Raw genomic sequence first — 27,572 nt, forward strand, 5'->3', positions numbered from 1 at the left:
GGCGCAGGGAGAAGAAGTGGGCTTTCAGGTGGAAGAAGGCTCTTCCCACTGCCACATTCCCCCAGCAGTGGCGGCAAGGCCGGGCACAGGAGAACAGGTTCAGATGAATCTATCCAAGTCCAGACTGGGCCTTTCCTATGAAGGGTCCCACATTCAGGCCACAGGCATGGCACAAACAAATAGTGGCACAAGGTGCCCTACTCCAGCTGCATGTGGATATGTAGATGAAAGCCCTCAGGCTCAAGATGCATGTTTAAGGCACTGGTCACAAATGCTGGCAGAGCAAGGACATCAGGGCCCTTATGACTGTATTCATGCTCGAGTGTCAGAGACCCATCTCTACAGGTTTGTACAGCACTAGCCATGGTTCTGCGTATGGCTCTATAGAGCCAGACTGGACTCATCAGCCAGTGACAGTTGAAAGAGGACAGGCAGAGCTTACAGCACAGCTTTGCAGCCCACTGCAAAACCAGCACAGAGAGCCCTGGCTCTTCAGGTGGTGAAATGTCCTTACCCAGCCAGTGGACGCTCCAATACCACCTCAAATCCATGCTTGGGACAGACTCAGGAAGGCCTCACTCGCGGTGTCATGGTGTAAGTCAGCCCTGCTGAGACATCCCAGAGTCCTGCTTTCAGCACTTTTGGAGACCTCCTCCATGCAGGAGAAGAGGTCTCAGGCTGGGTGCTGCAGTTTAAAGGACTATGCAAGAGCTGGAGCACAGTGTGTCATCCTTTCCCATAGCGACAGCGAGCTTCTTCCTGCAGAAAGTGGGGATCTCCCAGCCCAAGAGTTGTCTCAGCACCTCTCATGCAACCCTGGGGGTGGGTGCTTTAAAAGGCCGTGGCTGATTGCCACCAACAACCAGAATATTTTTGGTCTGTTCCCATTGTGAATATCTCCATCCTATATGACCATAGCGCTATGCATTTGAGATGGATGCGGCATTGATATTTCTGTTTATTTAGGTTAGTATAAACAATTACATTTGAACGTGCAAAACGTCTTGTCTGCCAACTGCCAAGCAGCAAAGAGAAAGGCTTTGAAAGAATGCGCTCCTGTGTGGTCCTCTTGTGCTTAATCCCTCTTAATTCCCTTAATTTCTGCATCCTTTAGGGTATAAAGCATCCCTACTCCAAGGCTGCTGTCATATCCAGGCATCTTAAGACACCCAGAGGAGACCACCTCCCTGTGTAACCTGTGCTAACAACTACTCCCTCCATCACCATCACTGACCTAGGCCAAGGTCACTGCAATGGAAGAGAACCTCATGAGAGGGCTTCTTTGGTCACCTGAAACAGAGCTGAAGATGGGAACATCAAAAACGTGATCATAGTGGGATAGAAAAGAGGAAAGTTACTTAAAAGAGTAGCTTGGGATAGGTTAGTCAGAGTAGCATACAAAGATGTATAGAGTGCGCAAAGGTAGAGCAATCAAGGCTTTGCTGTACATTTCTAGGTAATTACACACATCAAGAGATAATTTTTTTGAATACCAGTTTCGTGATCTTGTCTGGATGAGTGGTACACAATCAGTGCAAGACAGCCTTTTTTTGAGTTGGAACCCACCTCAAATGGACACTTCCCCCTGGGTATTTCATTCTGATTGACCTGTGCAATTACCTTAAAAAGAGGTGTTACACCTGGCCAGGTTGCTACATAACTTTAATTTTCTTTAGCATGGAAATAAGAAGTTACCCATTAAGAAGTACTGTTTAAAATGCAACTTATTTGTACTATTTAAAGTGCATATGCACAAGCTAATTTGTTCTGCAAGAAAATCTGCAAGAAAATTTCAGTATATTTCCTCCGCTTTTAAAACACTGAGCATTTAACTTTTTCTCATCTCTCAGTCTTGCTGAACAGCTATGTTATACTACTTTGGCTGACGTTGATACTCTTTTAAACCTGCACTAAGGGACACAGAATCAGACATGTGACATCAATACTCTTTAACCTTTCTACTTGCACATAAAAGACAACCACAGACCCTGGGTTCTCAGTATCACTATAGATTTGCTGCTGCTGTCACTCCTAGCAACACGCAGAAGCAGAGAAGCTTGGGAAGCTATCTGAGGATTAGTTTGAAAGACTTCACCCTTGAGATGAAATTGTGTCTTCATGGTACCCAGTTACCTTATGGGTCCTATTATATTAAGAGATTAAAATATGGGCTACTTTAACACTGAAAATACATGCCAAGCAGGACTGAAAGTTCTACGCATTGTCATGAGAAAAAAAAGGAAGTAAAAAGGCACAAAGAGAAAAAAGCTTACTTCAAAGCACCAAAATGATACCATTTTGCCTAAGTATATGTCTACTGAAAAGGGTTCCAGCTGGTATGCTTAGATTAATGTTATTACCTACCACAAATATAATGGAAACAGCTGTACTTTCTATCTTCCTAAAGGAAGATGCTTATATTTAAGCTCCACTGACTTTCCAACTAGAAATACAGAAGGAGTACAATAGTAGGTATGAGACTTGTGGACTTTCAAATCCCTCTCCATCTTTGGATCTAACAGAAATGTGAATCCTGCATCATCTTAGTATCATGATGCAGAATTATTTCAAGCTGGAGATACTGTTCTGATTCACTTTGCTCTATTCTGTTCCAATGTACAAGTGCTGATCTCCCTCCTCCTTCAACTAGGGAGCTACAGGGAGGCATTATACAATGTGGACCAGTCCGGGAGGACATTTAGCTGCTGTGAGTGAAAGTTATTGGATAAATACAGAAATAGCTTTCTGAACAGCCAAGCCCTTCTCCTCCATGGCTCAGCCATTGAGTTAAGATGGATTTACCCTTGCTTCCATTTGCTGCCTCCGTCGAGCTGTACTCCAGGAAAAATAAAACTGCTTTAACCAAAAAAGAGAGATTAAAGCTCAAGTGGGAGAAAGGAGGAGATTCCAAAAAGTGTCATGACTTAGGAGCTTAGGAGCATGACTTAGTCTTGAAAGATACCATGTTTGGGTTTGAATGGACTCAGACTGGGACGCAGCTAACCCAGGTCTTCTGTAGCCGGGGACTGTAGCCACAGATACAGCGAGTTAGGAGTTGGAAGGCTCTGATATCTTCAGCTGTGTTGTAAGAGCTACTTCTCCACCATTTCCATGGTGTTGGTATCCGCCTCCTGGTTTGTGACTCCAGAAAGTTAGGAGATACCTTTTAGCAGTGCTGAATAAAGCATTCTCAGGGAAGGACACACACAACACAAGGTAGAGTTCACACATCAGCCTCCCACAGTGAGTCTATTACGTCTATTAAGAGAGGTGTCTCCTTTCTGTAAGCTGGCTGGTCCTGAATCAGCTCTGAATCCATGATGCTACACAACCTTACAGCAAGCACAGCCCTGAGACCAGACTAATAAGGCCTTGATGCCCTGTTAAAACATCTGCGTGGTTTCTTGCTTGCATGAAGTGTTGACAAACTGACTTCACATCCAACTGCAAAAAGCCAGGCAGACTTGCCTTTAGGTAACTATCCTCCGAAGCGGCTTTGTTGTGGGTACTGTACTGAGGCACAGGCTCCATCCTCTGGATAGGCAGTCTCAGTGCCTTGTTTAGGGACTCTTCTCTGAAACCAATGACACATCAGAGCATATAGCATTCTTGACTTGCACAAGCCTTTCTGAGATTGGTGCTTGTGCAAGTACAGTATATTTATACACAATAATAAATCGTTGTTAATGAGGCTGCAGCGTACTTGCTGTCTTTTCCACTAGGATCTGTACTTTGGATCAATGGTATCATCACTTTTTTAGGAAAAAAAATATTTCAGGATAGAGGTTCTTGTGTGTACAAGTTGAGCTACAGAGGGCGAAGCAGTGTATGTATACCCCCTGAAAGATGTAGAGTTTGGGATTCCATGGGAACCTTGCACATATTTGAGTGACTAAGGGGAGAATGACTGTGAGAGAAAGCAAGGTGGATTAGTCTGTTAGTCATTACAATCCTGTCTTTGGCCCCAGGGTGGTAATGAAACCTCACAGCTGCAGCAGACTATTGGTCTGCATGGTGAACATCTCCTCCTTCTGCTAAACTTTGGCACAAGCGATATGAAGACTTTCCTCAGATTCCCAAAACTAAGGTGATTTCTGTATTAGTGAGAAAAAAATGGATTAGTGTCTGAAGACCAAAACAGTCAAGGGCCACCTGCAGGTGTCTCTATCACTGCTGATCTATAGTAATTAAGATATATAACATAAGCATTCATGCAATACACAGGAAGATAATAGACTGAGACTAGATGATAACTGGTATTTGCACATGGCAGCTTCTAGTCAGTAGCCAGCAATTAGCAAGTTACAGTGAATCTTCATTTTATCTTCTGGAGGGCATTGCAAAGGATCCCCATCTCACCTGCAAAGGAATGAATCACAGCAGTTAATCCTACAGCTAGTCCATTTCTAACACTCCTATATATGTTTACCCTTTACATCCATTCCCTGAAAGAATAAGGTGAACAAAGAAGTGCTGGATTTGACACAATTATTGGGGTTTTCCTGGAGTAAGGTTTGAAGAGTCAGTCCTTTGCCTTCATCAGCCATACAAGGATGGCTGACAGGACCAGGGGTGCTGGCTTTTAGCAGGCTAGGCGATGTTAGGGGGAAAACATTTCAGGAAAAAGGCTAGAATGGCAAAAGCTAATGTGATTAAAGCCAAGTTTTTCCTTATTTTCCTTACAGAGGGCAGCTAGAGCCACACATCAGAATCCATCACTAGACCCTCTGGCCTTTGCTAGCACCTCCCTTAAAAGCGTATATTTCATCTGTAACAAACTACAGTCACGTGGAAATGCTATTTGAAGCTTGGCTAGAATTAGGAAGCTTGGCTAGAATTAGTAGTTTTTGCACCAGAAAGGCATTGTGTGCTGCTTGAACTTGATCAGGCATTAAATGCAACCAGACAAAATCTCCTTTGTGGTTGCTATTTGTGACCCAAGTTTTGAGGAATTCAAGGTAACAAATCTGTAGTTCCTTACTGTTGATAGTATCAGCTAAGTTCTTCAGCTGCTTTGCATTGTCCAAGACTTCAATCCTCTGGGTGTAGGGATTGTACCGAACAGAGAAAGGACGAGGAATCATTTGAGCAAATTTCCTGAGGCAAAAATACAAAAACACATACAAACTTGAAAAGCTCCTTTTTTTCATTAACTCACTCTTTTCTTGGTGTGTGCATTTCATGAGAGGAATATGAAAATCTGCAAGAGGAAATAACTGAAATTCCTGCCAAGACTTACAGTATTCTGTAACATGCTTGAATCTGCATTTGTCCTTACCACCTTTGTTTTCCTCCAAACAGGACTAAATATGCTATTGGCATGGCAACACTGCTTCTGGTATAGGCCAGCTATGTAGCTCTTGGGATTTGCCAGACTTGAAAATCTCAATTTCCCTTCAGTAATGCAAAACATAAGAATCCTGAGCCAAGTCTGAAATTTCTGGGAAAGTAAGGTCAAGTACCTATGCCATCCTGGCATACCAAGGAGCAAGCTAACTTTTGGCATGGTTGGTAGTGGCTTCCAGGTCATTGCAAAAATAGGAGATAGTCACCTGCAAGAAATAGCATTCTTGCCACCCTTATTTGCAGCCTTCTTTGCTGCAAAATAGTTAATTCTGTGGCAGAAACATTAAGATTTTGGTGTGTTGGGAAAACATCAATTTGTGTAACCACAGAACTGTGGAAAGGAGGGCTCTGAATGGGATGAGATGGTCAGAGCTATTGTTCCAGGCTCCTTGTAAATCTCAGCAGGATACTGGCTTATATATCTGCTTAAGATTACTGTAGTTTTTGCTGAAATAGGAAGGAAAGCACGCAGGCGTTGATTGTGGAGCCCCACTACACAGACTGTGACACAGCATGGTAAATCCCATATGCCCAAAACAGTGCAATATGCTAAATCCCACATCCCCATTGCTCCTCCACTTTAGTTCTAATTATTATCTGCTAAGGCCATTGTCTCACATAGAGTTCAGTGTGAGCAGGCCAAAAAGTGTGACAATAGAAAAAAAATATGTTGACTAGGATGAAAGTGTTCAGTGGCATCAGTCCAGTTTTTCTAAGGAGAGATATCCATGTTAGAAGTTAGTCTTCTTAAATCTCAGCTGAAGGTAAGATCCTAATTAGAAGATGAATACCTTAAGCTGAAATAGTTTCGGTCAGCCTCAGATTAATTTTTCAGGGAGGTTTTCCATCACATAAAAACATACATGTCCAGGTGCAAACCACGAACACAGGCACTGGACCAACACCTAGACCACTATTTCAACTTAACTACTTTTCCAATTGGTCATTGAAACAAATAAAAGAAGGTCCAAGATCATTTTTATAGAGTAAAGCAGCCTTTTCTGCTGTCTCAGGGAACTTGCTACTCAGTCAGAGAAGTATGCAGAGAAGACAGAAACCATGTGCAGGTTGTTAATACCACAAACAAGAAGAGAAGGCCTTCTTTATCAGGTATTACCCCACAGAAAAAGGCAGAAGGAGAGGCTGCAGGATTAAGATGAGTGAGGAAGTAGCAGGAGAGGTAGCTGGGAAGACCTTGGAGCTGGGGAGGCTGGGGCAGCAGAATATCTTTGGTCTCAACATGTGTTTGTCTGTGAAGTGGGGAGAGAGAGAGAGGACACAGCAAGTCTGGGACAAGTCCCTGTGTGGCATCTCCAAGAGAAAAAATTGTTGAGTGTGAACCAAGGCTAATCCCCAGTGTATTGGCTAACATCCAGAAATATGTGATGTTTCCTTTAAACAGAAACAGAAATATTACTGTGAGGTGGAACCCAAGCTGAACCCCAAGCAGATTCTGAGCCATTCCTGTTTCAATAACCAGAACTGAACCTGGACCATTATTTCAAAGTCTTGTTGAACTGGAGCTGAATCTGTATTACAGTCACAGATGACTGAAAGATTTACTGTGTAGCCCTGTAGTCTTGTAAACACACTGCTGGTAACAAGCTGGAGGCACTGTATTAAGCTAACCACACAGGCCTCAGGTTTGGGTTTATTAGGCTTGCTTGCAGTTCTGTTTAGCTGTAATATCAATTGTCTAATGACTATGTAGCTGTTACCTATTTGTTTTAGTTTTGCTTAATTCTGAATAACTATGTGCTGTAATGCCTCTCATTAACAATTTTTATATAGGCAGGAATAGCAAGTAGTTACGCTGTACGTAGTGAACTAAGTCTGACCCTAAAGTAATGATGCAGCATGAAGGAGTACCAGCATGGGCTGATAATGGAGGACTTGAAGGCACAAGCATCGGATGATGCTGGTAGTTCCCGGGCTACTAACAACTCCCCACTTGTCAGTTATTCATAGTAAAGCAAATGTGGACCTGAGGGAAAAAAGCAGTTTCAGAGGAGACATAAGGGACAAAGAAAAAAATATTTAACTTAAATTGTAAAGTCAGGAGTAACACCACTGTAGAAAGAGCAGTATGAGCAGCATGTTAGAAAACATAAAAATGGCCCTGAGGAAACCTGGGGCTGAGGAGGAAGAAAGGAAGTGTCAACAACATCCACCTCCTCACAAACGAGGGAAGAAACTCCATTCACTAACACCACAGCTTTGCTCTGAAGACATCAAGATGCTGTTTACTTGACAACTCCACCCCCACAACCAGACTGAAACTGTTCATGTAAGACACAAAAGAAAGTGTAAGGCTAAGCATAACTTCAGAGAAAAAGCAGTAGGTACCAGGAGAGTTTTTGTACAAGAACTTATCACTATAGTATTGTTAAAGGGACTTGTGTTGCATTAATCAGCTAGTTTTGACCCTAAATGTTAGCAAATGTGATGCCCATCTATAAGAAGGGCCTGAAGGAGGATCTGAGGAACTACAGGCCTGTCAGTCTGACTTCAGTTCCAGGGAAGGTTATAGGGCAGATCATCTTGAGTGCCGTCACATGGCACATACAGGACACCCCAGTAATCAGGCCCAGTGAGCATGGGTTTACGAAAGGTAGGTCCTGCTTGACTAACTGGATCTCTTTCTATGACAAGATGACCTGCTTAGTGGATGAGGGAAAGGCTGTGGATGTTGTTTACCTGGCCTTTAGTAAAGTCTTTGACACTGTTTCCCACAGCATTCTCCTGGAGAAACTAGCTGCTCATGGCTTGGATGGGTGTACACTTTACTGGGTAAAAAACTGGCTGGATGGTCGGGCCCAAAGAGTTGTGGTGAATGGAGTGCAATAAGGCTGGTAGCCAGTCGCAAGCTATGTTCTCCAGGGCTCAGTTTTGAGGCCAGTTCTGTTTAATGTCTTTATCAACGATCTGGATGAGAGGATTGAGTGCACCCTCAGTAAGTTTGCAGATGACACAAGCTGGACTGGACTGTTGATCTGCTTGGGAGCAGGAAGGCTGTACAGAAGGATCTGGACAGACTGGATCAATGGGCTGAGGCCAATTGCATAAGATTCAACAAGGCTGAGTGCCAGGTCCTGCACTTGGGTCACAACAACCCCATGCTACACTGCAGGCTTGGGGAAGAGTGGCTGGAAAACTGCCTGGCAAAAAAGGACCTGAGGGGATTGGTCAACAGTCAGCTGAACATGAGCCGACAGTGTGTCCAGGTGGCCAAGAAGGCCAACGGCATCCTGGCTTGTATCAGACATAGTGTGGCCAGCAGGAGTAGGGAAGTGATGGTCCCCCTGTATTCGGCACTGGTGAGGCTGCACCATGAATACAGCACTCAGTTTTGGGCCCCTCACTACAAGAAAGACATTGAGGTGCTGGAGTGTGTCCAGAAAAGGGCAACAAAGCTGGTGAAGGGTCTGGAGAACAAGTACTGTGAGGAGCAGCTGAGGGAACTGGGGTTGTTTAGTCTGGAGAAAAAGGAGGCTCTGGAGGGACCTTACTGCTTTCTGCCTGAAAGGAAGTTGTAGCGGGGTGGCCAATCTTTTCTCCTAAGTAACAAGTGATAGGACAAGAGGAAACAGCCTCAAGTTGTGCCAGGGGAGGTTTAGAGTGGATATTAGGAAAAATTTCTTCATCAAAAGGGTTGTCAATCATTGGAATGGGCTGTCCAAGGAAGTGGTTGACTCACCATCCCTGGAGGTATTTAGGAGATGTGTAGATCTCGCACTTAGGGACATGGTTTAGTGGTGGGCTTGGCAGTTTGGACTTGATGATCTTAGAGGTCTTTTCCAACCTAAACAATTCTACGATTCTATCATTCTGTCATTGCAATTGGTCTAATAATTTTTTGTTGCGTTTTGGTTACACAGATAAAACTCTTAACCACAAATTCTTGGCTTCATGTATAAGGTATGTTCCCCTTATTGCCCATAACAAGATTTTGAGTGTAACAACTAGTCTCTTTAAGCGTTACACAATTTTTTCTAATGCCTCTCAAAACATTACTGTCAACCAAAGACTGTTATGGTAATAGGATCCAATGTATTGGCAATGTACAAGAAATTGGGTCTTTTATGGAATGACTGGATTACCTTAGCTTTTCTTTTGCATCTTTAAAACTTTCAGCAACATAGTAGACAGGCTGGAACTCAGTAACAGGGTACTTCTGCACAGCGGTCTTCTCCAGGACAAGGGGCTGAATCTCAGGCTTACTTGATAAACAATACTATGAACAAAAGGGTAAGAAATTTATTTCAGTTAAGAAGTGCTAGAATTTGCTGTGAAAGAAAGATAGAGCTACTGAATGCCACCCAGAGTCAGACAGGAAAGTGTTGCTCCTGTGGAATACAATGACAATGTCACTTCATAGGAAAGCAGCAGGTAGGAGTCCCCTGTGTATGTGTAGACTGACACAATTATCAGAGCTTTTCAGTGAAGCACAAAGTAGCACCATGCTACTTCTGTGCACAAAGTATGAAGCAAAATAAGGATCTGAAGACATTCAGAAGAGAAGTTTGAGTGATTATAAACAACTTTGAAATGTTGTTTTACAGAACACACCTGCAGCTCCCCAAATGAAGACAGCAGCCCTGCACCATATGCCTTGAGTGAATCGCCTTCCTTACATAGTCCAAACTCCACTGTAAACCAATAAACCTAGCAAGAAAATTAGACAGAAACATATGATTACTTGATCACAAAGCGCTGGTGTACATCACTGTTTTGAAGACATCTGGGGTTCACATTTCTATTTAAAATGTTGCCATGTGTCCAATATCAACTGTATACGTACAGCAAATGTCCCCACAAACTGAAATTCTTCTCCTGAAAGGGGCACAGTGCTAGACTCAGTGTGCCTGTGAATCAGTTCAGTTCACTGACAAACACAGTTGTGTTTTACTGTGCTTACATTTGTCAGCAGAGCAGAGAAAATGAAGGCATAGCAATAAAATCTCATTTTGGCTGGCCAACCCAGTTGAAGTTTGAACCTTAGCTGATATAAGTTGATAGAAGAAGACACACAGAGGGTGTCTAGCTGCCGCAGCAAGAGAGGAAATGGGCTGTTAGTGCACTATTGAAGGAAGATGTTGTGTGGCCTAGCTTGACTTCTTGGTCTGTTGTTTTGAAGGGATACCTGCTCTGGCTCAGGAGAACTACCTCATCTGTCTGAAACAGCAAAGATGGTGCAATGCTTTGCCCAGGTGAGTTGGTGCTGGGGACACTAATCTCACAGGCATATCCTTGGTTTTATCTGAAGTTTGCAATTCTGGGTCTCAATAGTCCCAGAGTAGGATTCATCTGAGCCACACAGAATGCAGAGGACTTTATCTGTCTGGCAGGGTGCAAGAGAAGGGACACTTGCAGGTAGAACAGCTACTGAAACTGCCTCCTGAAATTTCCTGTGGGGATGTAGTAACATGTAATGTCTGCTTGCCCAATATGTTTGTGCTGGAGGAAATCTTGTCTGGGCTTCTGTGTTTAATCACAACTGTCACTTTGAATAAGGGGTGCCAAAGTTATTTTCCTTTAATGCAACTGTTTCAGGGTGGAGTTTTCCAATCATGGACTTCACTCTGTTCCCATTCAACTCTATGGGAGTTCTATCAGTGACTTTAGTGGCAGCAGAATTAAGACAACACAGGGTGCTTTGGAAAATTGAGCCCTCATTTATTAAATTACCGTAGCAAGTTTCTCGATGAAATCATCTGGAGCTCCCAGAGATGCCAGTCCAATTTCCTGTAACAATAAACCATTATTCTTCAAGCTGTTTATTGCAAACATTCTTCCTGTCTCGTCTTATGTAATTTCTCACATTTTAAATGTTACCATCTCTTACTACCACACACAAATGTTTACAGGACGTGTTCCTATCATGCAACATCAATTTCAAACCAAAAATCTCTCCAGAAATGAACAAAGGGTCCTGTCCAAATGTCATTTACAAGGCGTGATTCTTTTTGCCTGTTACAAAGCCCATTGAGGTCAAATAGAATTTTCCTCTTGCTTTGGCAGGCTTTTGATCAAGTCTACAATGCACATCCAAGAGAAAGATACAGTCAAAAGGAGGTAAATCAGTTACACCCACACACCTTAAACATTTCTATTTGTTTTGATGAGCCCTGATTGCAGGAGTTTTCCTGGACCCTAAAAAGTTATTTTTTCTGAATGGTAGAGCACGATTTGAAAGAGCTTACTCGTACCTTAGGAGATAATGGAGACTTCCCTAGGAGGTATGCAATAGCTGGATTCAGAAGACAGCCACACAAGACTGTATATAACCAGGTACCTATCTTGGTTTGCTTCACTGAGGACTGTGCAGTGGAAAATCAGAGCCCCACACACACCCACACCAAGATCATGGGATCAGCCATCACCATATCAGATCCTAATAAGCCAAGGTGCTGTAGGGCTTATCCTGAAGGAAACCCTAGGTTTGGGAAAAGGTAAAGCCCAAGGGCAATACTGAATGCTTACTAACTACCTCAAGTCGACTTTCGTCTTGTGAGTAGGAAGTTACATCAAGTCCATTTTCCCTTTCTTCCTTCCATCAATCCATCCTTCCATCCTTCTGTCATCCATCCTTCCTTCCTTCCTTCCTTCCTTCCTTCCTTCCTTCCTTCCTTCCTTCCTTCCTTCCTTCTTTCTTTCTTTCTTTCTTTCTTTCTTTCTTTCTTTCTTTCTTTCTTTCTTTCTTTCTTTCTTTCTTTCTTTCTTTCTTTCTTTCTTTCTTTCTTTCTTTCTTTCTTTCTTTCTTTCTTTCTTTCTTCTTTCTTTCTTTCTTTCTTTCTTTCTTTCTTTCTTTCTTTCTTCTCTCTTTCTTTCTTTCTTTCTTTCTTTCTTTCTTTCTTTCTTTCTTTCTCTCTTTCTTTCTCTCTTTCTTTCTCTCTTTCTTTCCTTTCTCCTCACTCATTCTTTCTTTCTTCTTTCTTCTTTTCCTTCCTTCCTTCCTTCCTTCCTTCCTTCTTTCCTTCCTTCCTTCTTTCTTTCTTTCTTTCTTCCTTTTTCTTTCTTTCTTTCTCTTTCTTTCTTTCTTTCTTTCTTTCTTTCTTTCTTTCTTTCTTTCTTTCTTTCTTTCTTTCTTTCTTTCTTTCTTTCTTTCTTTCTTTCTTTCTTTCTTTCTTTCTTTCTCTCTTTCTCTCTTTCTTTCTTTCCTTTCTCCTCACTCATTCTTTCTTTCTTCTTTCTTCTTTTCCTTCCTTCCTTCCTTCCTTCCTTCCTTCCTTCCTTCCTTCCTTCCTTCCTTCCTTCCTTCCTTCCTTCCTTCCTTCCTTCCTTCCTTCCTTCCTTCCTTCCTTCCTTCCTTTCCTTCTTTCCTTTCTCTCTTTTTCTTTCTCTCTTTTCTTCTCTCTTTCTCTATCTGTCTTCTTTTCTTTCTGATTCTCTGACTGACTTTCTCTTTTTCTGTATTTTCATATTTTCTGGTAAGATGCAACCAAAGTTTACTCCTTCACAAAGGTTTGGCTTCTTTTCCAGAGACATTAACACTACCAAAGAGAAACCTCCTCTCCAGCCTTCTCCCTTGCTTGCAGCTAGGACAGTTCCCCACTTTACTCAGCTTCCTCTGTGGCGTCAGTAGAAAACAAGAAAAAAGTAATCTTCACCTTCCCTAACATTTGGACTGCAGGGTGGGGCAATAATTCATCTGACTCATGAGCCATTTAACTTTGCTCAGAAGGATCAACATTTGTAAAAAGACTTTTAGATGATGGCTGTGCAAAGGGTTCGCCTGTAAAAAGACAACTCACACAAGACAGACATTTGGAGTGTGGGTGTATGAGGTCACCTAAGTCATTTGTGTCAAGATTTCAAGCAATAAATGAATCAGCCTCAGCCACTCTTAAACAATATGCTAATAAACACCCTACCCCTCATAGCTCTTCGTTCATCCTCTGAGTTACCTAGTTTCTGATGTGTTCAGTTATAAAAACAGCAAAACCACTGAGAAACTTACCTGTGAAAACTGAGCAAAACTGGGATCAGCAAAAAGAGGCACATGTCCTAGAAGTTCATGGCAAATATCACTGCAGGAAAACGTGACATCTGAGTAACTTTAATTTAGGAAAAGTTCAGCAATACTGGATGAATGCCCTAGAGTCTGCATATAGTCAAGAGTACAGTGCATTGCTCCTACCAGCAAATAATGCTCAGGACACATGGGAAAAAATTTTGCTCTATAAGTAGTCTTGTGATGGAAACACTTGCACATTCCAGCCTTTTCAGTGCTTTTGTCATCATACATCCCTTAGAGGAAGGATGATACATTATCTGGTTTTCCTTATGGAAACCAACCATTCCAACCACCTACCCAGCTCAGGAAAGCCAAGAAAGAAATCACCCCACCAAACCTATTTAGACAAATCTCAGGCTACTAAGACAATTCACCATGGTGTCAACATGTATCTCGAGAGCTCAACTTCAATCCCTGTTCAGGTCCACAGCCTGCCACTGAGAGGTGGAAGCTCGCCTTCCTCAGGTAGGACTATTTTCATCACAAGTTGAAGTTGGCAGCTGGACAGGCATGTTTGGGGAAAAACTCACCCTGGGGACGGCTAGATTTTTCAAAGACCCAGAAGCAATTTGGTGAGATGGAAAGGGGAGAAGGATAAGATGCTCCCAGGAGGTCCACATCTGTGGGAGACATTTCAGCCTGGCCTTGTGCAGGATGAGGATGTGGCAAGCAGAAGCAGGAGGAAAATCAGAATAATGAAGGATAGAAAAATGGAAGGGAAAAAGGAGGTTGTGGGAAGAAGAAAAAAGTATAGAAATGGTAAGGGAGGGAAGGAAGAACTGCAAAAATACAAAGCGGAGGAAGAAAACTGTTTTGAGAATGATAAGTGGGAAAGGACAATGGACAGGGACAGAGAGAAACATTACAGCATAAAACTGAAATGGAGAAGGGACTGATGATGTGGTCTTCCTCTTTCTTGCTTCCAGAAGCTTGCTTGAAACATGTTGAGTCATTCCTGTGCTAGATTTCACACCACTGTTTGGGTAATAACAGCTAAGCTAAATGACTTTGTACACTGCTCTCTCGTGTCCCAGCCACCGCACAAGCCTGCTTTCAGTAGCAGAACTGTCTGCTCAGTCCCATAAGAGCTTGCAGAAGAGGATGTAGCTTGTTAAAAGTACTAGAAATTTTCAGAAGAGAGCAGTCACTTGGCCACTTTCCATTAGCCCTGTTCCCAGGAGTGCTCCAGAGTCCCACATGGTTATTCTCAGTTGGGCTGACCCTGCTGTTAGTCTGCTGCAACTTTACACGCTTTCTGTGCCAAAGTACTTACGGCTCTGGTGTGTACATGGGTTTGGATGCATGGCGAATATACTGTGTAGAGTGAAATACTCGGAATGCCAGCCCAGCCAAGAAATCCCGAGAGGAGAGCAAGCCTGCAACAGGACGCAGGCGAAATCCAGTGCAGGCTGAAGGGACAAAAAAAGAGCATCTTTGCTAGTGTGTTTAATTTATCCAGACTCCTTGCAGTGGAAGAAGTTTGCTAATTGGTTTTTTTGCTCTCCTTATGTTAAACAGAGCTTAACTGTGAAAGAGCCGGGAAATTTCTACCCATGTGTACCACCACTGCAGTATTGGAGCATCTGTATCATCATACCCTGGAAGTTTTAGAGAGGGACGTGGGGCACAGGCTAAGTGATGTGCCCAAGCATCACAGGGAGCCTGTGATAAAGCAGGGACTGCTTTTCCATCTCTGGAAGCACCACCCCCACTGACAGCTGAGGCCTTTTGTTTGATTTGGTGCTTTTATATGCCTCAGACTTACTCTGCAAGAATTTTGAAATATCTTCAAGCTGGGGAATGTTGTCCTCCCGGTAGCCACAGTACTTCTCCAGCAGTGGGAACACGTGGTTGTGTTCATAACAAGCATGAGTTGGATAGAGACTCTTCAGCTCCCTGAAGACGGTGCCCCATGTTTTCTTTTCTTCTTCTGTGTAGGTGACTCGAGGAATAGGTTGGCCACTGGAGAGAAAATTCATATTGTCCATAGGAGTGACAGAAAAAAAGTCCTATGCCACTAGCATCGTACTCAGAAGCTTTACATGGGCTGGCCAGGGGCTGCTGGTGCAGCAGGAGTGATGCCTTTCATCTGACAAGCAGGTGCAAAAGGAGCCTTGCTTGCCCCTAGCCACAGGCTGGGAAGGACTCTGCTGACCTCAGATGAGATACTGGCGGTTAGAAAACTCCTTGCATTACTGTGGTAAAAATAAATTAGTGCTTATTTGTCTTATCAAGATGTTCTTCTAAAAATATTTGCTAGCTGTTGGCTTCAATTTATTTACATTTGTAGATATGGAGCAGCTGTTGTATTTCTTGGTCTAATACACATTACATTAGTTGTTTTGATTACAACAGAGAAACCATCAGCTCCAGAAAACTGTTTCTTGGAGGGGCAAAGAAATTCTGATCTGTGCTTAATGCTGTAACAGATGCAGACTCCAGCCAGTTTGACTTTTTATAATTGTAATGAGTAATTTTGAGTCAAATCCCACCCTCAGGCCTCCATGTGCTTAGCTCATGTTGAAGCTAGCAGGAATAAGACAATCACAAATAACGTAGTTTGGCCTCCTGTGAATAGTCAATTCCTCAGCAATAATGATAGGGCCATAGGTGAATCCAGCAGCTTTGAAAAATCAAAGGGGTTTAAGTAACTTAATAGGGTTAAAATCACTGCTGGAATAATGCTGGAGCTTTCCAAGCCCCAGAGACCCATTGTTAAACTCTTGATGACACTCCACCAACTCCCACTCCCTCATTTTTAACTTGAGCCTCAGGGCAGATGCTCTGGAGGACCGTCATTCTCTGTCTTTCTGTATCAGTCCTCCTTGATCTGTGGAGCTTTAAATATCATGTTGAATTATGAGGATTGCCGGGGGATTGTTATTCCTATAGAACTCCTAAGTAATCCTCAACCACCTTCCAGGACTACAGGGGGAAGCTATGGCTTAAAAACCCTTCAAATTTCAATTAAAAATTTCAGGGATCAACAAGGCCAGAGGCAAAGGAAGGCAGAGGGAAAAGGCAAACTAAAAGCAAAGAAAAGAGAAGTCGTTCACAAAAACAATGCATAAATGTTTCACGAGAGACAGCAAAAAAAGCAAAGGCAGAGTAGAGAGGAAAACAACAGGAGGAAAGAGGACAAAATACATGCAAAAGAAGAGATATAGAAGAGGGTGAAATTGGTGTTAGCAAGCAGAGTACAAGACAAGCAACCACAGACCCACCTAACCTTTGTAGCTGGGTAGCACCTTCACAAGCTAAGCACATTTGCCTTTTCAGATACTTCCCATGAAGCCTGATAACTTCAGTTGTCCCTCTCCTCCTGCCCAGTTCTCTGCATCTCTGTCCCCCCATGCTGGAGACATCCTCTTGACCTCTCCTCCCCATTGCAGACCCTGAAAGGCATATCCGCCAGGTGTAGCACCCAGGGCAAAGATGACACAGATCCATCTCGGCCTTCCTGAATCACAGAATCACAGAATCACAGAATGGTAGGGGTTGGAAGGGACCTCTGTGGGTCATCTAGTCCAGCCCTCCCACCGAAGCAGGGTCACCTACAGCAGGCCGCAGAGGACCTTGTCCAGGCGGGTCTTGAATATCTCCAGAGAAGGAGACTCCACTACCTCCCAAAGTCACAAAAACTACATGCCTTCTTTCCACAAGCCCCAGAAGCCCAGATGTGGGCTTTCACACTCTACTTAATGCTCTATTACTGAAAGCTCTAATTGGAAAGTCCAAGAACTTCACATAAAAGGTGCTTTGGGGACATTGGTTGAGGTCTGTATAGGCTCTGTTTCCAGAATGTCTGAGGATCTGGATAACAGACTAAACATTAATTAGTTACATCTTAGAATTCAATGGTTTCATCTTCCTAGTACGGTTTCAGTTTGTATCTTGGGAGGAGGGGGTGGTTAAAGTTTTTTTGTTTTATTTCTGTGTAAGATTTGGTGAAAGCCTGCAAACAAGAGACCAGAATTTGCTAGCCATTATGCAGGAAAGGTTAATCTTCTGTGGGATATCTATAAATGGGCATTAGATCCATCCACATCTGACCATAAAGTCTTATTCAAATTTTCTAGCTATAAACTGGGCTCCTGGCTTTTTTCACCTGACTTTCTTCACTCACCATCAATCAGTCCAGTTTTGTCTCTCATTTTGTTATTAGATTAGCTCTTTGGCTCAGGGACTATTTTTTCATTGCAGTCCTGTGTAAAGTGGAACCCTAAATGTACAACATATGTTACGTTATCCTTCACAATCACAATTTTTACGTCTCAGCAATAATCAGGCCTAGTAGTACTGATGTAAATGTGTGAGTGGCTCTGGAAACAGAATTTTATCCCCTCCAGATTTGATCACTGAAAGCAATCAAGCAAGCCTGTTCTAACTGAATTTATCAACTCCATTTATTTTTCTTGGGAAATGAGAGCCCAAATTGCTGATTGCAGCTGGGTCAGACATGATAAAAGTAGACTATCAAGCACTGAATTAGCATCAGAACCATAAGTTATTCATTATTTTAATAGTGTATGCAGCTCCTGCTTTAATGTAAATGATAGGCACTCCTCCCCCGGCCCTGGTTTAATGGGGAGAATAGCAGAAGCAGCTTTATTCAATGCTCAGGTCTTTGTAGTAGCAACAGAGTCTGCTGCTCAATTAGACAACAAAGCTGGGGAAGAGGGGTGTTGCGGGAAAAGAAGGGAGGCAATGTTCTCTCCTGCATGTGTGCCTGGAACAATTTACTTTTGTTTTACTGTGATTTGGGGACAAACACGTGAACAGGAAGATTTAAACACACAGCAGAGAAAAGCCAATAGCAGGAGGATGCTCGTAGAAAATCAGGGATTGCCAGCAGGGTGAGGGCTCTAGGAGAGGGTGGGAGATGTGGGCTTGCCTTCTGCCCACTCATTGAGCACTCACTGCCTGTAGTTGTAGGCGATATCCGCAAACTCCTTCCTCCGGGCCCGGTACACAGGATCTTTGAACCCCTGAAGAGAAACAGTGATGGTCAGTCCCCGTGTAAGTGCAGGTGCTGAACAGCCTTCCTCTCACCGAGCATCCTTGGGCATGGCTGGCGCAGTCCAAGAAGCACAGGAAGGTGAGTGGGGAAGCTGCCTCCATCCTGCCCAGTTCCACTCACACAGGGCACTGCTCCTTCTCACTCTGCGGGGCCACCAGAGCAGCCATTCAGCCACAGCTTCCCAGCACCTCTTGCCCCCCAAGTCTTTTCATTTTCTCATTTCCACTTGCTACAAAAAAGGGCAACATGCTCCTTTACGGTGCCAGCAAGGTGCTCCTGCAAGAGCAATACACTGAAGTAATGGCGCTCCTATAATCAGGTCCTTCTGGTTTCTCATGAAGCTTCTTGCAGTTCCTGGCACAGCTGGGCTGATGGAGAGGGCCAGTTAAACCACCACAGAAACATACTCATCAACTCAGTCAGACTTTTTAGGCGGATTTTCAGCATGAGCCACACTTAAAGGTGCTCATTTTCAAACTGTTAAGAGAACAGTAGGCACTTAGCAGGCCAAAAAGCCCTATTTGCACTACATATTCAACCATTTGAAAGGATTAATTGTTACAGAGAATGTCTAATAGACCTTGTGGTTGGGAGCTTGACCTTTGCAGCTAATTACCAATAAAACCAGGGACAAGAAATATTATCTCTAAATCTTCATCTAGGATAACCATTCTCCTATCCCATTATGCCTGCTATTTAGACTAAAAGTTCCTCAGGGCTAGGAGTGCCTTCACCACATAAAGTGGACAACTGTCCTTCCAAGCCAGGACATGTTTCTGCAGGGCGAACAGCAATAACTCACTGAGCACTGCAGCAGTTCATGGACGCATTTCTTGGTGGTGCATGGCACAACTGGATGGAGGGGCCACAAAACACAACCAAGTACAGGAGGCAGCTGAAGTAGGGTGGAGATCTACAAGTGTGACTCAAAAAGAGGCAGCCAATGACCTAAAAAAATGTGCTGTCCATAGAGGTATTTGTGATTAAATCCCATATCACTTAACTACTAAAAACACAGGGTACTTTAATTTCTCTTTTTCTGCACTACATGTACTGTCACACCTATTTACCCCAGCAGCTGGGTTTCGTTTTTAAGGCACAAACTGCTCATTAACTAATTCTAGGAACTGAGGCAGAGATGCCTCATTCCTTTTAACGTCTTTATTGTTTGTTTCCTTTTTCAGATACAATCTTGGTCTATTCCCTCATGACACACAAGGGGGCCATTGACTCAGTGTATCTCCTTTCATTCTGCCTTTCATATGACCACACTGAACATCATGAATCATTGTACATGATACATAACACATCTCAAGTTAAGCAATAGGTAGTGAATGACTAATCACCCTGTCTCAATTAAACTAATAGCAGCAATTTTTGTTGTGCTGCATGTAATTTATTTATAATCACCCTATCTCAATTAAACTAATAGCAGCAATTTCTGTTGCACTGCATGAAACTCAGTGTGTTTTGACAAATGAAAACAAGTTGTTGTTTACATGGAGAGGGTATAGAGGCAGAAAGTATTCTTGTATCTGGAAGTGCTGAAAAACCACTGAATTTTTTTTTTTTATCAGCTAAGCCAATGAACAAAACTTTCTGACTCTACCATTTAAACCACAAACTTTGAAAAAGAGACCTTTTCTTTTGTTCTGTCTCACCATACAAGAATCATGTCAGATTTAACAGCCACATGAAGAGGCACTCAGCTCAATTGTATGTATGAGATCAAGGATGAAAAAAACAGTCTTCCTATCTCTGGGCTATGATACGCTGCTTCTGCAGTTTTTATTCCTAGTGATTCACAAAATGAGTCTGAAGTCACCATATCAGAGCCACTTGGGAAAACCAGGGGTGGCCTTGTGGTGGCCATGTGCTCGGATGACAGCTATGACTTTTAAGGTCTCCTCATATTTGCTCAGATTAAAGCAACCTTTGTTCTGATTTACTTCATAACCAGGGATTGGGCTAATTCTAACCCTAGAATGAGAGAAAATGAGAGAAACATCTGCCCAAATAACTAGAAACATGTTAAAAAAACAGAACTCTGTTTCTTACAGGATGGTCGGCATCCAGTTCTGCTCCATAGCTTAGGATCTGATTGGCAAACCTGTCCAGCTCCTGGATACTTCTCGGGAACCATGGCACTGCAAAACAGAAAAGAAATACAGAGTGGTATGCTTCTTCATTACTTGTTTTGGGGCCTTCTGATCTTTCCATTTTCTTCATCATAAAGAAACATATGCAAGGGGCTAAATTCTTCGGGCAGAAATGTCTTTTCCCTGTAGTAGGAGGCAGGTGCAAACCATGCAAGTTATCTCAAGTTTGTGGCTGTTTTGCACTGTTGGAAGAATACAGAGCATCAGGAATGTCTAGCCCTTGGCGCAGAGCTGGCTTGTAATGTTTATGATTTTCTGTTTATTATTCTGGTTTCTTGGCTTACCAAAATGTAGGAATTATTCCAGAGAATCCTTTCTTTCACGGTAGCTAGAATCAGCCATTTCGAAGGAATAGCAAGAAACCTCACAGCAAGAAGTATACAGGATTATCTGACCCTCTGAAAATCTCTTTCTAAGACTTACTTGGTGGCCTCACTTCAGCTAGGATGCTGAAATAAAATGATAAATGGCTTCCTAATACCTCAGACTAGCATTTTATTACAATAATGCATTCCTCTAATTAACATTCTGGGCCTCGTTCTCTCTTGCCTTCTAACTCACATACTGTACACACTTCCTAAGCCACACCCAGGATATGAAATGGGACCATGCTGACTATAAAGTGTATAATGCCCATGTGGCCCTCCCTTTACAGAAGTATTGAAGTTGGAAGGCAAGGAAAAATCACAGGGCTTTCCAGATGAGATGTGTTCAGACAGGGGAAAGGGGAGGGAAAGTGTCTTCATGGCAATTGCACTATGAGGAGAGGCTCTTTGCAGCTCATGAGGTACACGGAGCAGTCATCTCAGGTCAGACCTGCTTTCTGGAGCCACGAGTGTATCCACCCAGAGGTCCAGGCAGTCCCCTGCCACGTGTCCCCTCGACAGCAATAGGCCTGGCACACACATGCAGTGGCTGTACCAGGCTGCAGTCCCCTCTTCCATCTCCTCCAGCAGAATTCTGTAGCATAGCGAGCCAGACAACCCCTTGTCACCCACCACTGGGCCTGGCCACCCCAACCCTCTGCAATGCTGAGACAGAGAGCACAGGGATCATGGGCCCTTTCCCCTGCATTTCCCCACCATTGCTTCAGGAAGTGCATCAGTAGGTATCACCACTAGGTACCACTGGCAGCTGGACACTGCTTGGGAGCTGGCAGTGCTGATGTCTTAAAGTTGCTTGGGCTTCCCTTCTGCTGCCCCATTCTTACATTTTTGGCCCTTTGACCCTAGCTGCCTGGGTCTTTTCTTGTCCCCTTCCCTTCCCTTATGCCTAAGTCAGAGGCTACAGCCATGCCCAAATTTCATAGGCTGTGATGAACTTCTCACAACTAACTGCTCTTTGAGCCTGTGTACACAACTGTCTCCAGGACACTGCAGCACTGAGCTCTGTCATTTCTTTACATGTGATGTGAAAAATTACTCTCTTTTGTTTTAAACTTGATTATTTCATTTGCTGTTAATTCTTTCCTGCATACAAACATCTTTTGTTGTTATTCTTCTTCTCCAGGTCACCTACGATGTTATAGCTCCCTGTCAGATCCTCCATCCACCATCCATCCTTCTGGCTGAGACTTTGCCTGTATATTTCAGGCACAGAAACCATGGGCTATCTTCAAGCACCCTCACCACTTCTCTCTGCACCACACTTTTTCTAAGGAAAGGGCACAAGACCTCCATCTAAGGACATACCCCATGCTTAGGCTGTGCAGCCATGTCCCATACGCTCCCCACATCGAGTACAAGTCAGCAACACGGACTTCAAGGCTAGTGTCCCCCAAAGGTCTGCCGGTCCAAGCCCAGGGTCTCTCAGCAATCTACCAGTAAAACGTTTGCAGTTCTTTTAGTGACTTTCTGGCATGAATGGGTGTCGCCTGCTCAGTCAGCGCTTGGAAAACAGACCGTTCCCCTGTGGGCTCCCTGCTCGGCTGGGAGCACTGCCGCTCAGCCGTACCTCCCCGTCTGATTTTGGGTTTTTGCGGTCCCCAGCCGGCAGCCGCTGCGTCAGCTCCCCGCAGTGCCTTGCTGGTGGGGCTCATCCCGGACTGCACGGACGCCCTGCGGGGTAAGAGGACGGCTGCCTCCGGGACTCCTCAGCCTTGCTTTCTGCTGAGCCGAACAAGGCGGGGGTCACTTGTGGAGCCGGGTTTCTGCGAGGCACCTGCACAGAGGGGCCGGAGCAACAGCAGCAGGTTCACAGGGCACTTCTGGGGCGGCCGCAGCTCAGCTCCGCGCGGAGCGCCCGCTCCTCCCGACCTGCTGTGTGTCCCCCCCCGCCACCAGCCTGGCTCCAGCCCTCGGGTTTGTGTCGGGCAGGGCAGGGAGAGCAGGCAGCTGGTGGCTGCCAGCCGGGGGAGGTCCGGGGGAGGTCCCGGGCTGCCCGGGCTCCCCGGGATGCGGAGACCCGGCCCGGCGGCTCGGCAGCGCTCCCGGCCGTGCCTCCCCTCCTCCCGCACAGCAGAAGCGGGTTTTGGACACCCCCCCCCCCCCAACCTTTCCGAGCTGCCCACCCTCCTGCTTTGCCCTGAAAACCAGACCTGAACAAGTCAGTAGATGGCAGCAGCAGTCCCAGGAATACCTTCCCAACACGTCTTTATTTGCTGGGTATGCAGCTGGCTCTCTAGCTTCTCCAGAAACGCTCTCTCACCTTGCTGTTAGCAACCTGCCTGCACCTCCAGCCCCTCGAGTTAAACTGGTCGGAGGGGGCGAGTAGAAAAAAGCGTGTCTGAGTCGTAGAGAGGAGTCACTACTCTCTTACACCATGCGAAGGATGAGCACACCCAGCCATAGAATCACAGAATGGTTTGGGTTGGAAGGGACCTTAAAGATCATCTGGTTCCAAACCCCCCGCCATGAGCAGGGACACCTTCCACTAGACCAGGTTGCTCAGAGCTCCATCCAACCTGGTCTGGAACACTTCCAGGGAGGGGGTAGCCACCACTTCTCTGGACAACCTGTGCCAGTGTTTCACCACCCTCATGGTGAAGAATTTCTTCCTAATATCTAATCTAAATCTGCCCTCTTTTAGTTTACAGCCATTCCCCCTTGTCCTATCACTACACACCCTTGTGGGTGGGCAGGGTTGGAACCTTTGCAACTTCAAGAAGGGATAAAACAGGTACATAACAGTGACTTACTTTCATTAAATACATTTTCTTCTCAAAATGCCTAGACTACTTGGCACAGAGCTCATGATAAACTCTGGGACAGACTGGCTCCTGGGCTGACGTGGTGTCAATCCTAGGCATGGAGATGGGTGGATTGGTTTTCCCTTACACAGGAGCAGCAATGTATCTGTTAGGCATGCAGCCCCTATAGGTACCTGACCTGTTTTCAGCAGATCTCTGCCCTCCACCCAGGTGCCCCCAGACACCAGCGGTAGTGAAGAGAGAGCAGCTCCGAGCTCACAGAGCTAGATGAAAGGGGCAGGCTGTGAAAGGGAAATCCAGAGGACGTTTAGCGCTATTTGCACCAGCATGGCTGGTGCTAGGTCTGGAAAGTCCTGAGCCTTCTCAGCACTTGTGGAAACAAGAATCAAAGGTGCTGAGCACAGCCCCAGGGCAGGCACTGTACCAGGTCTATACAGCCCTCAAATCAGGGACCAGGGCCCAGAAGGACTGCTGGGTCTTCTGCCTAGCTGTGGTGTGCCAGGAGGCCGTCCACAGCCCTCCCAGCAACTATTTAAAAGATCAAATTAAATTACCCCCTGGCTGAATCTATCCCATATTTTTTTTGCATCCTCCTCCTCCAGCCCTGTTCGCCAGACTCGCTGTCTGTCTGCATGGCCATTAATGAATTGCCAGGGCAAGCTGTTGCAACACTGGGCCTCTGTGAAGGTCTGAGGAGCAAACGTGGGCTGATCAGTAATAAATATTGATTTGTCTGTAAGTGAAACAGCAGCATTTATGGGATTGTGCTGGACACCCAAGTGGTGACCAAATTACCATGGGGTCAAATGCTTAGCAGAATGCTAATAAGCCATTTATATTAGGGGTAGCAAAGCAGCGGCAGCGAGGACTTCTGCAGTATTCCTCCACTCGGACCATTGTGAGAAAGGTCAAAGACAGGTCTATGCAATTTATAGCAGTTCGAGGCCCAGGTTTAGCCCTTTTTTAAACAGTCCCAAATGCTTTGGCCAGCCTCGGGGTTTAGCAAACAAGGTCCCTACAGAACCGCAGCCTCCAGTCTGTCTCAGAAATGCAATAAATTGTCTGCATTTCCCTAATGCTGCAACAGAATAATATTTAATTCTTTTTTTTTCATGGACTTTGAGTGGTCTGCAGATACCCAGCTTGTTTCCAAAAAGAGCCATGAAGAGATGCACTGTGTTTTTCACAACAAATCTCTGCATCTCTGCAAAGGGCTTTTGGCCCAGTGACTACTAGCCCATCTCAACTGAAGCTCTAAAACTACCTTTGGATTTAGAGCATTTCACTGGCCTGCTCTCAGCAAAAATTACACTGTTGATTCAAACCTGGTATTTGTAACTATTTTGGTGTGCAAATGGGAAATCAGAATTACATTTTGCATTTAAGAGAGGAAAGGCCCTTAAAACAGTTAGAGTGCTCTAACAAAAGAAGAGCGCTGTTCATTTATACCTTGCCCAATAAAGCACACACACTCGTGTTTAAAAGTGAACTATACAGAAGGGGCAAGGCAAGAAATTTTTTCTGACTGTCCACAGAATATTGTCCCAAGAATGGCACTGTGTACTTCCTACAGGAAATTGAGTAAAATAGGGATTTTTTTTCTCAAATCATGAACATAGGCAAAGTGAAGCCTCAGCAAAGAAGGACTGAGAGCATCTTCAGGCAGTGATGAAAGAATCAGTCCCACAGAAGCTCAGACTGCTTTCAGGACAAAACCTTTCCAGCCTTTACTTGCCAACTAAGAGTGTGACTATGACCCCATGAACCATATTCCTGAGATTTTGCTCCCCAAAGGCATATTGCTCTCATTCTGTGTTTTAGGAATAAAATGTCACAAGATCATATCTGCGGATTATGACCAAATTTGCCAGGGCTCTGCCCTTGTAGCTGCCTCAGCCCAGAATTTGCCACCCATAGCTTATACCCTAAGCAGGGCTTGTCTGACCTTTCAAAATACGGCTCTTTGGAGATTTCAGTTTGACTGGACCCTGACTACTCATGAGAGGAGTTGAAATTGAAAAAAAAAAAAAAAGAGAGAAGAAAAAGGGAAAGGGCAAAAAGAAATATCACTCTTTCTCTCTTTCCCTTGCAATAAATTGCTCCTACTTTGTACTGTTTCTGAGTTACTGAAACTAACAAACATACGCAAGTTTTCCACTCAGACAGAAGGGGATCAAATTCCTTTCTGCAGCACTGACAGGATAATCTAGCTCAAAAAATCCTTTGATCAACACAGTAACATGCAGTGAAATCCTAATCCTACAGCTGACCATGGGAGTTTTGACTTCTGTGAGGTCAGAATTTCATGCACAAGCCTTTCTTGGCTGATATTTAGAACTGTATCTCTATCTGACTGCATATGTGCAACTTTGTTATCTAATAAAGTTTATTCTTAGCTTCTTAAAAATAATCAGAAATACAAAAGTAATGGCAAGCCCTGCTAGGCACTGTAGCTTTGATTCGACGTGATCATAAATCACCCAATCAATCTTTTGTCCCTCTGTCTCATGAATGGAGAGAACTGACTCCAAGGAGTATCTGCCGCCTGCTTTTTCATCTTCAAATGTAATGTCATGGGTAGGACACAAAGGAAACAGTAAAAGGATTACCAGCACTGATCTCAAGAAGGTATTAATGTCCTTTCATGTTGTTCCTAGGAAGGAAGAGGAAGATCCAGACCTAAAGTATTTAAAGTCTGAAATCCTATTAAAATCACATCTGTTATCTGAAAAGGCATTTAAGTATGTCTCAGACTGGATGCTGGGCAGCCTCAACTCCACCAAAAATCTCTGAGAATTAGGAGCATGGACAACTCAAAAAATCTTTCCTTATTTCCCTCTGAAGGTAGAATTACAACTGACCTCCCTGGGATTTCTTCCAGGAACAGAGGGTTATTCTTGCTCCCATCAAAATGAGTGGCAGAGCCTCCCCAGTTTCAATAGCAGGAGTGAGGGGCATCCACAAGCCCAAAAAGAGGAGAGGTGGACAGATGGTGTTGGACTCACATGTACCTGTGTGAGGGACAGTGGGAGGCAGGGCGGATGGTCAAGCCGGGGAACTATTCCTCTCCTCCTCCCATCTCAGCCCTGAGGTGCAAGGGTCCCGCAAGGATGGGGCTGCAGCAGGCAGCAGCCAGAGTCCAAGAACAAAATAAGAAAGTAAATCCAGGTGTTCAAAGGGACATGCCAGCCCAGGAGTGCAGGAGGGCAATTCCTCCTCCTGCTGCCCCGTGAGGAGGCCACCATTTCATGCCAGGCTCTTGACGCATCTGCTACACCACAGGGTTTGTGCCCGGTTGATTTTTGAGGTCCCAGAAATATTTGGCAAGGGGGAAGGCACTGGAACAGCACTTCACTGTCACTTTTTGCTTTGTTGTGCTGCCCTTTACCAGCAGTTCCTGCCTGAATAAGGAGAATCTACAAGGCAGCTGGACTTCGTGTGGAGGATCCATTGAATAAACAGTTTATAAAGAGCAACAACTGGTTTAATAAATCGTTAATTAATTGCTCACCAGAACAATAGAATCCTCATAGCCCATAGTTGCACCTAGGTTTTATCTACCCTACTCCAGAAAAGAGCAACAAAACTGGCCACAAGCCCAGAAACTGGGTGCCCTGAGAAGAGAAGGCAGTGGCTTTCTGTGCTCGGTGATCCAAAAGCTATGGGATGGTAGTCAGAAATTCATAGGATATGTCATTGGGCTTGATAAGCTAACGTATCTGCGTTAAATATGGCAGTCTAGGTCCCACCTGCACCCCTGTTATTCCTTCATGTTACGGATATGTGTCAAGAGCAAAAGTTGCCACCCTCCATGACCTAGCAAAAGTTGTGGGTATAAATGCTGCCTGTTTTAAAACAGGGCAGAGACTGGGAGCAGAAAAT

The 27,572-nt window shown here is 44.4% G+C and overlaps 1 protein-coding gene across 3 annotated transcripts in view; it reads right to left on the reverse strand.

Annotated features, from left to right (window-relative positions):
• Positions 1-940: 940 nt before the first annotated feature.
• Positions 941-27,572, reverse strand: part of PAH (phenylalanine hydroxylase) — a 49,385-nt gene continuing 22,753 nt past the window's right edge. For all 3 annotated transcript variants that reach the window (XM_075429066.1, XM_009944300.2, XM_075429065.1), the window contains 10 exons: positions 20,442-20,530; positions 18,284-18,351; positions 15,129-15,325; positions 14,637-14,772; positions 13,307-13,376; positions 11,035-11,091; positions 9,916-10,011; positions 9,447-9,580; positions 4,982-5,097; positions 941-4,359 (listed from right to left, as the gene is read on the reverse strand). In XM_075429066.1, the coding sequence (XP_075285181.1) occupies positions 4,316-4,359; positions 4,982-5,097; positions 9,447-9,580; positions 9,916-10,011; positions 11,035-11,091; positions 13,307-13,376; positions 14,637-14,772; positions 15,129-15,325; positions 18,284-18,351; positions 20,442-20,530 (1,007 nt within the window). In that variant the 3' untranslated portion in view covers positions 941-4,315. The remainder of the gene's footprint in view (positions 4,360-4,981; positions 5,098-9,446; positions 9,581-9,915; positions 10,012-11,034; positions 11,092-13,306; positions 13,377-14,636; positions 14,773-15,128; positions 15,326-18,283; positions 18,352-20,441; positions 20,531-27,572) is intronic.

Source organism: Opisthocomus hoazin, chromosome 8, assembly GCF_030867145.1.
Source record: "Opisthocomus hoazin isolate bOpiHoa1 chromosome 8, bOpiHoa1.hap1, whole genome shotgun sequence".
Lineage (NCBI taxonomy): Eukaryota > Metazoa > Chordata > Aves > Opisthocomiformes > Opisthocomidae > Opisthocomus > Opisthocomus hoazin.